This window comes from Grampus griseus (assembly GCF_964374135.1).
Source record: "Grampus griseus genome assembly, chromosome: 3".
NCBI lineage: Eukaryota > Metazoa > Chordata > Mammalia > Artiodactyla > Delphinidae > Grampus > Grampus griseus.
The window spans coordinates 89,212,451-89,225,900 of record NC_139019.1 but is presented as its reverse complement, the minus strand read 5'-3'; the positions used below and the strand labels follow the sequence as shown (position 1 = coordinate 89,225,900).

Sequence of the window (13,450 nt, the reverse complement as noted above, 5' to 3'; positions counted from 1 at the left end):
AAAACTATCTTTTCTAACTAGAATGGACTGAAGAAGGAGCGATTCATTCATAATGGAAGAAAGAACAAGCCCTCACACCTCCACCCTACCCCTCAAAATGTTTTAATATATCTTGTTTACAAAATAGGACTTAAGAACTACTCTAGAGGACCATGTACATGATAATATTTATCTTTTATTAGATATATTACATATTCCCAAAAAGATATAAAATCTTCCAAGAGAAAATATCAAAACCTATTGATTTCAAGGTAAGCAACATAAACAAAATGAAAGCAAAGAATTTCTTCCAGAAAAAGGAATGTGAAAACATTTCAGCACAAATACAACAAAGACATGGGAAGGTAATTACAATGTTTTACATTTTACAGCATTTTGTTTTAATCAGTATTTGTAGAAAACAAGGATGCTGAGTTCTCAAACACTGTAGTTATAAGCACAAATTAAATTTTCAGAAAAAAAATAAGAGAAAGTAATGAACTACTGAACATCTGCAATAATAAATGTAATAAAACATAAGCAAACAAATATGCCACTGAGATCACAACTGAAGTGTATGATTTTTAGCGTGTGCCAGGGTCACTAAACCATTTAATCAGTTCTTGACCACAACCCAAAGCAAAAGCATCCTCTCTTCATTTCCCTGATGATTTATTCTAAAAATAAAAAGCAGAAACTTGCTGGTAAAAGAGAATTTCTGCTTTATCTGTGAGCAGCTGGTGGCAACACACACTGAATAAGACCCCAACCAAACACGGGACAGATCCATCTCAAACAACCGGGAGTGGCAAAACCACTATTATTGCATCAAGATTTTTTTATTTCAATTGATCAGAAATTCCAGAACAATTAAGCACACCCACTTAAACCACAGAACACAGTGAACTCCTATAGGAAGGTTCTACATTTAAGACACAACGAAAATACTGATCTCATTCCTGGGATTTGCTTCTGGTAATCCTAACACCTGTAGATGTCCACAAAAAGGAAGCTTTTTTTTTTTAAAGTTGTTTATCCCCCCAAAATGAGGAAGAAAACTTACAGTACATGTTTATTGCATGAAATTACTCCCTTGTAATATCTCGATCAACACTAGTATTGTTTCCTTAATAATTAAAGGAGAAAGAAGTTTATGAATTTAACATAACAATAATCTTAGGAGCTGCATCCTGACTGAAAATCCAGATGATAATCAGACTACATGATAACATAGAAATTGTGTTTTATTTCTGTATGAAGATGTTGGAATGGCAGGAGGTATAATGGAAGTTTAAAGTCAGGTAATACTAAATCTATTAGTTAATACAAAGAGAATTTTCAGAAGTGCATATAGTCAAGAATCCTTTCTATGCTAAAACTGAATCTTCTAAATGTTGCTAATGTTGCTTTTATTTTAATGTCAAGTTCACGATGATCCCAAATAAATTTTATTAAGAGTACTATAATGGCACATAGGTTTAGAGCTTCACTTTGAGGTTAGCATGTACAAAAGTCTGGAATTCACTGAACAAACATACTCTTTAATAAGATAAATTATGATGAGCTACATGTAAGTGGGTTTAAAACAGGGTCTATTTTAAAGCATTCTCTCTTCAAAATGGTGAACTCCTGTGAAACGGAAACAGCATGTGGATTCTGCATGTTACAAAATCCTTGCTTCACGTTGCAGTCTCCTTGGCAGCAGCATATTTTACTTAACAATATTTTTCTTCCTTCTTTTGTTTTCTGACATCTCAGTACATTCAAATAGTCAAAATGTTTAAAGTAACATCACCACAAATTTAATGAAACAGATCAGAACGTGGCCAGCATTGTCAGGCAAAAATTATACAATTTATATGTCACAGAAAGTACCCACCCCTCCACCTCCCCCCAGCCTCTTCCCTTCCCCCAACCATAATATGGACACCAAAAGATTTAACAAGACTTATAAAAAAATAAGGCACATTTATTCTGATACGATAATTTTAAAATAGAAAACCCCTTCTCAGAACATCTGTATTCAAATGAGCTGTGTAAAAAGACACCTTGTGGTACCTAAAAGAGGTCATGGTACCTATGGAATTGCTTCTTCTATTTTAGTGACAATGGAATAAATTGCACCTATCCCACACTGTCAAGTAATGAAAATATGCCTCTTTGTCTACTACTGAATGAGTCAAAATCTGATATTTCTGGAAATACTTACAAAGGGTAGGAGGGGAGGGGTCAAGTGGTACAAGTGGTAGAAAAACACATAGTCAACTATGTATAAGGGTTGACGGATTGCACTTTTCCACATATTTCAACACATAAAATTTTTCTAACATGTATGAATGATTGCAACCATTTTGGCCATTAGCTATTACCCACCAGCTTTTTATTCCATTTTGGTAAAAATGGGTATTTTTGTAAGACTAACAAAGGGTCAGCAACATGAATACTTACAACAATCTCTTCACAACCCCCAACACAGATATAATTAGTTAACATTTAACCTGAGATACAATCTGTTGAGAGGTTGTCTTTAGACATTTCTTTGTTTGTTGCATCAATTCATACTGACGATGGTAGTTCATGGAAGGAACTTAAAAAAAAAAAAGTTTATAGCATGGCTTTTTTTTTTTTTCCTCTCTTACTGTACTGGTTTAAAAAAAAAAAAATCACAGATTTCATGTCCTCACAGTAGCCAGAAGCTAAAATAATGTGCTTCTTTATTGCACGTCAAACCAAGAAGTGTATAAAAGCCAATGCTTCCCAATCCAAATCTGAAAGCCAGGTTCACCTCAACTGGATTCGGAATGTGCTGATTTCCATGGGACTCAAGTTGATCTCACTTATATTTCGGGCGTCTGGAGGTGAATGCATCAAGGATAATGACGAAGGTATGAGACTTACAACAGTAAACTTGTTAAAAAGTTTCTGTACCAATATCTAAAAAGTAAATGATAAAAAAATTGCACGTTTAGAACAACTTTGAAGAAAGATTAGTAGCGCATCTATATATTCAGTGGGAGAAAAAGTGAAAAGTATGTTTGAAGTTCCCTTTTAATGAAAAATAAGGGGAAGGGGAGGGAGATTAAATCCACCTCTACATACTTGAACGTGGAGACTAACCCTGGAGGGAGACACAGGAAACTGTAACGGGAGGATGATGGGCTCTGGATTCCTTTTCTGTTGCTTGAGAACACATCAGGTGCAGGGGCCATTTTTTCAATAAAAGAAAGCACATCTATAGGCCAAGAAGCTTTAAACACATCTATATCCTCTTTCAGTCAATACTTACCCCTAACAGTGGTGCTCATCCACCATATTCCCTGTGCCCAAAGAGCCGGGAGATAGGACACAGGCTGCCACAAGGAAGGCCCATCATGTCAGTGAGTCCCATTTATAGGGTGGGGAGGTTGTTTAGAAAATACTGTCCTCACTTCTAGCAGGTTATTCTAATATGTCTCTCTGGATCGTATAACCCCCTAAAGACTCAATGCCTTAATGTTTGAGTACAAATGTTCACAAGCAAGTATTCTCAGATCATCACTAATAATGGAGAGTGCAAGTGTAATGAAACAAAGATATCAGTGCTTTCTTAGCACCAACCACATACAGGGTGAGGAACAGAAATGCAGAAGCTTATCCATCTAAGCAGATTTAGGCCCCCCTACTATATTTTCTTTTCTTTTTGGGTCCTATGCACATACTAATTTTGTAAGGCTGGAACTGAATTACTTGAGTCTGGTCTACACTATGTCTATTAGGTTTTGGAGAAGAGCTGGGTCCCCTGAGCTGACTTGGTGGAGGAGACCCGCCAGTGTGCTAGAATCAGCCCAAGCATCTTCTTGTAGTTACAGCTAGCTCAGAGCCACAGGCATAAGATTGGAGGCTGATTTGCTTCCAAGGAGAGTTCTCTGATGAGAACTGTCAGCAAGACCGCCTTGAAGTCAGAAATGTGCAGCCACCAAGCAGTGGTCAGCCTGAGGATCTGTTTGGTCTGCAGAGTGTGGACTCATATGCAAATCTTGCTTAATCAGAAGATCTAGCCCTGCATCTTTCCCCTGGGGAAACAACTGACTGGAGCTAAGTACAGCTGCCCTGGGGTCTTCGGTTGAGTTATCCCACTGGCCACAGTCTCATTGCTCCCTCTCTTCCCATACTGCAAGCCAGCACCCCACTTTAGTTACTGTAAAACTTGTCTTGGCCCCTGTAGGACTTGGGTTTGCCACCCCTGAACTGGATCATACATGACCATGTCCGAGAGAGGTGGAAATGAGGGGGTGGGCAGGAAGAAGGTGCTATGCAGGTTGGAAATGGAAGACCTAAGAATCGATGAGGACACTGCCTTCAAACGTGTACATGTTTGCCTATGCATTTTAATGGTGACAAGAAGAGACTGAATGTTAAGAAAGGGCTTTCTTAAGATGGGGAAACTTGAACTAATTTGAAGTTGAGGGGAATGAGTCAGCGAAGAGGCAATGAAACATCTCATTGTCAAGATTATCTGCAGAAAGTAAGGATTTCAGAGCACACTAACTCAACAAGCAAAAATAAGCTTTCAGCTCACCTTTCCCTGGGTAGTGGAACAAAGCAGCCCCGTGTCTCTGCTAGAGAAGCAGCAATCAAACCCCTTCCTGTGGAGGATCAAGGCTGCCTCATTGGAATGCTTGCCATCCACCTGCAAATGAGCAGAGCGCCAACACGCCACGGTGACATTAAGGCAAATACTGACACTATTGCATACCCTTGACGTCAGTGTCCCCAAACCACAAATGCTCATTTTATTGAAAAGTGAATCCAGGCAAATCCATTTCCATTCAGGTTCCATGCTCACTGTGCCCACCCACCCCCTGCTACACTCCCTCCCACAAGGAGGCAGGTGATATTATGTTCTAAGAATCCCTGTTAAGTCACTCAAGCCTTGGTTTCCTCCATAGTTCCTGAGGACGTGGGCTATCTTTCGTCCACATATTATATATCGTTTTATCAAAGTTTCTTCAAATAAAGCATTTTATTTTATTTTTAATAAATCCATCAACTGAATAAAGTATACCTGAATTTAGTCCTTATCTTGTCATTGAATGATATATTATCCATCTTAAAACTGAAACATGCTTCTTCGTTGAATACTAATTTTTGCTAATTGCATTAACATTTTTAATCTTTAATGTACTGGTTCATTATTTTTATATAAGAGGCATTTAAATTGAATTAGTTATGCTTATCACTTGCTAAGCCAACCACATTTATTAGATTGATATATCATTTAAATTCACATTACAGAAGCTATTCTTCTTGTGCAGGCAAAAAGGAAAATACTAAACATGGCAAGTCAGCTACAGGGATCAGTATACAGTTTCTTGCAATGAAATTTCTTGCACCCATTTAAGTAGCAATGTCACAAATGCTTCAAGTCCTTGAATATTTAAAATTACAACTATTTAATAAATTTTATGTTTCTAAACTGGGAAAATGTTTATGATAAATAAACTGAATTAAAAATCCTTGGAAAAGTTAAGAAGTGCATATTTATTCCAAGGAGAGTCATGTGCTGCTTGGCACTGACACTGTGACGAAATTGGTCCCTTTTTCTTTTTTGTGGCCACAGATATGAATATGCCCATGTTCTTGATCATCCTTACTAGGGCATAAAATTTTTAATGTGCTACAGAGACATCTTTTCTGAACAGCTGCCAGCATTCCCATCACTGATTTGATTTTAATGTGACTGAACAACTTAAAGCTGTCCTCACCTCAGATTCTTGGCTGGAATAACCTGTTTTATGACATTTAACACTGGTATTTTGCAGTGGTACTGCTGAAATTTTGTTTGAAGGGAGAGAAAAAAGTCATTTAAGGGATTCTGTGAGTCATCACAGGACCACATGATATACACAGTAGGTTGAAATCACATGACAGAGATTTCTAATGAAATTTCAAACAATTTCACAGTCCCAAAATGGCACTAAAAGAGCACATAAGAAAACCCTTTATTTATTATATACAGAAGGATAATAGTTGTGCCAATTGTGAAACCTTGGAATAGTCCTTTATTCTTCCTAATTGTCAGTTTCCTTGTCTGTAAAATGGAGCTAATGCATGTCTACCTCCTTCATGGAGTCATGGTGCAGGTTAACCCATTGAAAATACTATGTAAGGTAGCCCAGCTTATAGGACAGAATGTGCTAGTTAAGAAGCTGTAGAAATGAATGGTTCAGAATCTGAGCTGGGAGTCAGACAGCCTAAGATCTGTATCTTAGTTCTGCAATTTACTAGCTGCTGATTTCAGCAAAACAGTTTTTCCTTTACCATAAAAAAAAAAAAAAAAGAGAGAGAGAGATGAAATGAAATGAAATAGCGTAACAAGGACTTAGCCTAGGGTTTGGAGCAGAGGAAGCCCTCAGTATATTGTTATTGTTTCTATCAACATCATCCATCAAATAAATAGTGATTATTTTCATAGTAGTTACAAATTAAACAATATTCTTATCTAACTTCTCATTCACAAATTTCTTTTATTGACATCATAACTTTGTAGCTAAGGAATCAGGGAAGCTCCAAATTATATGTCCACAATTATACATCAAAATCAAAACAGAACCCTGATTCAAATTCACAAATTAGATGCCCTCTTAATTAGACTCCAAAAGCACTTATCACTATTAACCTAAAGCATCTGGCCATCTTAACTCACTAGACCATCCTTAAAGAAACACTGATAAGCAGGCATTGCTAAAATTCCTGCAGCACATTTGTTCTTGAATAATGAATATGTAAGGCCTTTAGCAGACTGAAGGTGACAAAAAATTGGGAAGGGAAACACTTTTGGAATTCTGCCACTGAATTTGGTAAGAGATTTAAACAAACAATACAAAAGTAGAGATTAAAGTCATAAAAATTAATTTTCACCAATGGGAAAAAGTTTTACTTTCTCTGAAAACCAAAACTGTATCACTATTCATAAGGACTAAAACACCAAATGAAATGGCATTCATCTTGTGTAAGTTTTAAAAATCAAGTATTCATGAAAGTATCAGTTTTCAAGCAAAAATACCTGAGGCAAAGCAGCAGTTTTTCAGTTTCAAAGTCTGTCTAGACATTTTATTTACAAGAAAACTGTTTTTCAAAGTAGGGAAACTGTGAATTTAACTTGAATATGTGTACAGGAAAACAGATACCTTCAAGTAGTCACACTATATACTCTAGGAGAGTAAACAAATTTTGAAAGACCTGTTTTTATATTCATTAACACATTAGTAGCATCCAGACCTCAGAAAAGAAGGGGAGGGTGTGGGGAAGAAAACTTACAAATTTTGAAATTGCACCAAGCACTGTGCTAGGTGAGCTTCAAATGAAGTGTCTTTGTAAAACAGTTCAGATCACCATTGAGACTGAACCCCTGCTTGGATGTTCCCAAGTTGCACCAGGAAAATCCACTGTAGAACTTATTTCAGGGGATAAACCAACATCTAGCTCCCAGACTAAGGGGGGGCCTATGAAATGTCTCCAGCAACTGGGGGAACTAGGGGGGAAGGTGATCTGGCTTACCAAATGAAGCCATCAGGCTCAGAGAAAGCTAGACTGGAGGCAAGGTTTGGTTCCACCATGAATCAGTTAAGTGACTGAGTCTATCCTCTGAAAATTCAGGGAACTAGGTTAGACTTGTGACAAACCCCTTTGAGGATCCACCACAGGGAGGACAATAACAGTAACTGCAGCTAACACTTATTGAGCACCTGCTGTGTGCCAGTCATGTACAGAATGCTTTTCATGGATTAACTCATTTCATCTTGCAACAACCTTTGAAGTAGCTGAGGTGATATACAAGGTGTATTGCTCTCTTTAAAGGTAAAGGAACACCCCTATCACAAAACATTCCCTCTCATACTCAAAGTGCAATTATCACTAATGACTCTACAACGGCCCTTCATGACCGTTCCCCATCAATGGCTGGTGAACACTTCTACGGTGTCCCATCATTATTGAGTAGACAAGAAGAAAACAGGAAGTGTGTTCCCTAACATTTTTAGCACTAGTGCTCCCCTCGTCTTCCCAGGCAGTATAAGGTTCTGAGTAGGGAGATCTGGAGTCAGGCTCTTTGCGGTGTGGCTCCCAGCACCGCCGCTTACTGGCTGTGTGACCTGGAAAGTTACCCCAGCCCTAGGTCAGTCAGTTTTCTCTTCCACACGATGGGGCCCAAATAGTGCCTACTTCCACAGTGTTGTCGTGAGAGTTAAATAAGGCTCACGTAAAGCACTCAGGGTAATACCTGGCATGGAGACACTTCTAGGTACATTGTTTTGGAAAATCTGAGGAATCAGTAATAAACTATATAAGGAATACACATCACAATGATATCAAGATTTACTTTGGCAATACACTTCAACCTTCTCCAATTTATAAAAAAAACAGTGCCAAGATTTTCGCTTCATTATTAGTAACAATCACAACTGCTTATGACTGAATGATCACAGTTGAGAACCTTTATTTGTCAAGCACTTAGTGCTTACTACATGCCAGCTGCTGCTCTAAATGCTTTACAAACATCAACTCATTTAATCCTCTCAGAACATCTCTAAGGTGGGTACTATTACCATTGCCTTGTTACTCGTGAGGAAACTGGGACTCAGAGAATTAAGAGTTTTGCTCTAAGACACCCAGCCAGCAAGTACGGGGAATGCACTCAAACCTAGGTGGTCTGACTCCCAAGTCTGTACTTTCACAACTACATTCTCCTGCCTTTGCTCTAGCTGTGGATCCGTGCTCAGAGATACTTAGCTTGGAGGGCAAAGAGGAGGATTGCTTTTGACTTAATATAATGAAAGGCCATCAACTAAAGGAGATCCCCGCCTCTGATCCGAGGCTGGAAAAAGGGAGTATTCATTAATGGTTCCAATAGAGCTAAAACCATGATTTACCATAACATATTCAGAAAGAAAGGTTTAGAAACTATCATTTCTATCCATCTACAACCCTCCCACCTATCCACTCATCCCATTTTGAAACAGGATTTAAAGTCTCTCTGAAAATTACACACACATCTGACAGTCTCTTCTAAGAAAAGGAAGAGCCAAATGTTCCTCTCCTGAGGTGGATGAGAACTCCGCAAAACGTGAGAGCTGAGCTACTCGCATCTCACACCAAAAGAAGCTGGATTTGCTCCTTACAAAAGTGAGGGTCACAAATCTGTAACGCCTGGAAGCTGTGCTAAACAGCATACGTACACACGTTGTTTCTGAGGAAGAGAGGGGTTGTAACTTTGACCAGATTCTCCAAGAAGAATGTGACCCCACCCTTCTCAGAGGATGTGTAAGTAGTACACAGATAAAGGCATAGCTAAACACCTGGTGGGAAAATTTCTCCAACTCGCCCAGATTCTTTGAAAATGCCAAACAACACTCATATTTCAGTGCATTCTGGCAGCTGGGAAGGTTAGAAAATCTCACACTGTGTTATAAGTCCTGAGACAGGAAATAACCAGTAGAAATTCATTTTCCAGGGCACTCGTTAAAATGTCAATAACAGTTATCCTGTTTTAATCAACAAGATAGCATGACAGAAAGAAAGGGGAAGGTGAATAGCTGTTCTCAGATATGAACAACAAAGGACATTTTTTCCCACAATTTTCACCTTTCGAGAAGCTAGGGAGATCAATAAAGCACCAATCAATTCTTATAAGAAGGGCAAAATAAAGTAAAACCTTAAACTGCCTCTTACAAGAAAAGGAGGGGGTGGTATAAACAAGTTGAGAGAGAAAATCTTATTCAGTAAGTGGTGATGTTCAAATGACTGGTTAACTATTTGTAAGAAACAGTTAAGCACAAATCAAAATAAATTCCATACAGAGTGAAGAGTTAAATGTAATACATAGCTATAGATAGAGAGTATAGATATAAAGATATATATCTAAAATTAAATTAAATAAAAATATATGTAAACATAAAAGCAGTGGAAACAATCTGCAAAAAAAAGTTGAAACAGATATCACTGTTCAAAACATCAAGGCAGAATGGCTCCATGAAGCCTAGATGAACAGCTTAATCAAGTTCCTCCTCATCTCTGGAATGTCAGCATTCCAGGATGAACCTTTCACTGTAGCCTGACCCATGATCTGTCCTCCCATGAGATTCTCCCAGCATCCTCTCTACCAAGCCTCTCTTCTCCCTAAATCATTACCCTTTCCCAATGACATGGTTTTCCCGTTTAGTGCACTTGAGTGGTCCTCTTATTCCCCAGTTTTCAAATCTTTATAGAAGCTTCGTTTTGTATCTCAAACTGTTGATAGTGTAAGAACAGAGGGTGATAAAGAGAGTTGGAGGCCAGGCATATAGGATGAGAAGGCTAACATTTAAATTCCTAGACAGGGGCTGGAGCATGCTGGGCCATACAGCTATGAGGCAGGGTTTTAAGAGATGTTTGTTTCCCTCTTCATCTGACTACAAATATATGACATATAATTAAGTTTTTTCCAAAAAAAATTATAAACTAGAAAAGCAAGAGATGCCTATGTAAAAATAAACTCATCTACCAATATAGAACAATTTCTGAAAAACTGGACTTTTTCTCCTTGAGAAACTGGACTTTAAGAACAGATTTAGTAAGTCTTAAAAGGTCAAATACCACCCTCTGAGGCTACGTTCAGCACCCAGGTTCAGAAGACCTGGATGTGGCTCCTGATTCTGCCATTTACTGCTGGGTAGTTTAATTTTAATCATTTAATTTCTCTAACCCTTACTTTCCTAATTTAGCCAATGGTGATAACTCAGCAATTTCTAGAATCACGAGGAGAGTTATTAAAAATTACTGATTCCTAAGCTCTCCACACCAGACCTACAGAATCAGAATCTCAGAGATGGGGGAATTTGTAAAAGTCTCTTCTTGTAAAAATCTCCTCAGTGTGATCTGGACACAGTGACTCGCAGAATGATAGCTCGAAATGCTGAACCAGCTCAGTGGTTAGCAAACCTCCAGCCCCCACCTTCCTTCTCTCACTATTGCTTGAGCCCATAACTCCTTTCTCCTCAAGGAGTGAGGGAGACTGAGGCTTAGAACTGAGCAACCTTCAGACAGCAGCCTGGGCATGGGCAAGCAGAGGACGTGTCCTCTGTTACACAGCTGATGGGGGAGGTCACAAGGGAAGACAGACGTGCCCTTATCATGTCAAGGGGGTCCTCAGACACTTTTCTCATGGAAATACTGTGAGGTGATGGTTAGGAAAATGCTTACTTAGATATAGGCCAATGTAGACCTCTAGTCTTGCTTGGAAGCAGCCAACACCTCTGTTTACATAATTTCAATGGGAAAAATGCACTGCAGTCTCTGAAAAACTCATTATTGTATGCTGGAAGCTGCCAGCACACAAAAAAAAACAAGAACACAATCCAAAATGATTAGCTCTGGCTTCTGGATTGAGTTATTTTTGTCTTTCTTTTAGTATAATCATGAAATTACACTTGACACCTTTTAAGTATCAAGCTTTCTTTGAATGAATACCTACATTAGCTTCCTTCAATGTTTACTTTCCTATTATCAGAGGTTAGGGGACAGAGAGCAATTCTTTAAAGTATCCCTTCAGACTACTGGTAAGTTTTTTCTTTTCCCCCTGCAATTTTATTATTTATTTATTTTTTACATCTTCCCTGGAGTATAATTGTACTGGTAAGTTTTTGAACAACTGTTCGAAATACGTGCTAAGAGTCAAAGACTAACATAGAACTGGCACCAATTTATATGATAATGCAAAAAAGCCCCAAATATTTAGTTCTGATCACGTGTTAGGCATTAACCTATGCCTATGGTTAGGCATTTCAGTCTTTATTCTTCCTGGTCAAATTGTTAAATTGCTTTTATTCCCTCTGCTAAAACTCCAGTTTGCATCTGCGTTGGCATGTACTGTAAGCATCATCAGGATAACAATGTATGTCTACAAAGCACTTCTGTTTCAAAGGGCTCTCACAGCACTATTTCATCTGTTTTTCATACTAGACCTGAAACAGGCATATCTGATATCAGGCCCATTTTATAAATGGTAGCTGAGTCAGCAGTCACGCAGCCAGCAGGGAGTGAAGGTGGTTCACCTTCCAAAGGTGAGAAGGGCAATGGGAAGCCAGGTGGCTACAGCCAGCGAGGCCAGACTGCAGAGGGACTGAATGCCCAAGGGTCTAAATCAACTTTGTAGGCAATGGGATTTTTAATCCCGAAAGTGATTAGATTTGTATTACAGGAAGCTAGCCAACAGCAGGAAGAATGAAAGGAACAGGTAATCATAAAAAAGAGGTGATCTGGAAAACAAGCGAAAACCTTGGAGGGTAAAACCCTATACTCACTGATTCTGGAGTCAGCTGGTGCTGCTTCCAGAAAATAATCATGGGAAAGAGTCATCTAAAAGTGAGGCTAAAACTTCTCCATGGCCGCCATGGACCCCAGAAGCCCCTGGATCCCTCAGCTCGCTAATGTCCTCTACCATCCATGCCCCGAGGTGGCAGCCTGAGGCTCAGAGTCTGGTGTCTCCACCCTATCCTTTCATTCTCTTTAGCCCATGAATTAATGACAGGTTACCTCAGGGAGGCTGCCCATCTCTAGTGCGTTCTTTCCCTGAGTCAAAAAGTAGACCCACAAAAGACCATAGTAGAATCCTAGAGAGAACGCTCACAAGATCCACTTGTCCAACAAACTGTCACCGAGCCCCTACTAGGTGCAGGCTCTGTTCTCGGCAGGGGGATACAGCAAGGAATCAAAGAACAGCCCAGGTTTCATGGCTCGTCCATTCTGACCAGCATCTCTTGCCTTCAGGCCTTCCACTTGCTCCTAACTCTTCCCAACCGCTCTACCCTTAGAAATCTGCATTTCTTATTCCCTGACCTCCTTTGGATTTTTACTCCATTATCACCTTTTCTGCAAGGCCTTCTCCAACCACGCTATTCAAATCAAATCTAAAACTGCCCTTCCTTCCTTCTTCCCCTTCATTATGACACTTATCATCATCTAACATATGTTTCTCTTATTTTTTCATCTTTAATTATTTTTCTCCTCTCACTAGAATCTAAGCTTCAGAAAGGCAAGGGCTCTTGTCTGTTTAGTCCATGACTATATCCCAGTGCCTTTAGCAATAAGTGGCATGTAGCAGGCATGAAATAAATCCTGAAGTTCACTCACGTGATCAAACAAGCCCTTTTGACACAGAGATACACACATAGGCCTCTAACGTTCACTTGCATTCATTATTATTAGACACATGTATTTTCCTACATAGTCAGGTGTAAGTTCCCTATCTTGGACATATAGTTTTAAAGCCCTAAATGTCCAAATTTGTAGGCATTGATCCTTCCTTTGTTTGGTTCTCTTCAGTTCTTTGTTCTCGAGCTAAACATTTTTTTCCTCTTACGCTCTCTTCCAACATGAACACTCTTCTTTTCGCACTCAGGCTATTTATTATAAGACATTTCCTACAGAATCTATAAGCACTCACTGTTTCTGGCTA

General features: G+C 38.9%; 1 protein-coding gene across 1 annotated transcript in view; it reads right to left on the bottom strand.

The window, feature by feature from the left end:
• Positions 1-229: 229 nt before the first annotated feature.
• The window catches only part of MAN2A1 (mannosidase alpha class 2A member 1), a gene marked incomplete at its 5' end in the record, with an annotated part of 159,180 nt that continues 145,959 nt past the window's right edge, over positions 230-13,450 (bottom strand). The window contains 2 exons of the mRNA XM_082651000.1: positions 230-2,913; positions 4,538-4,648. Coding sequence (XP_082507126.1) covers positions 2,761-2,913; positions 4,538-4,648 — 264 coding nt within the window. The 3' untranslated portion in view covers positions 230-2,760. The remainder of the gene's footprint in view (positions 2,914-4,537; positions 4,649-13,450) is intronic.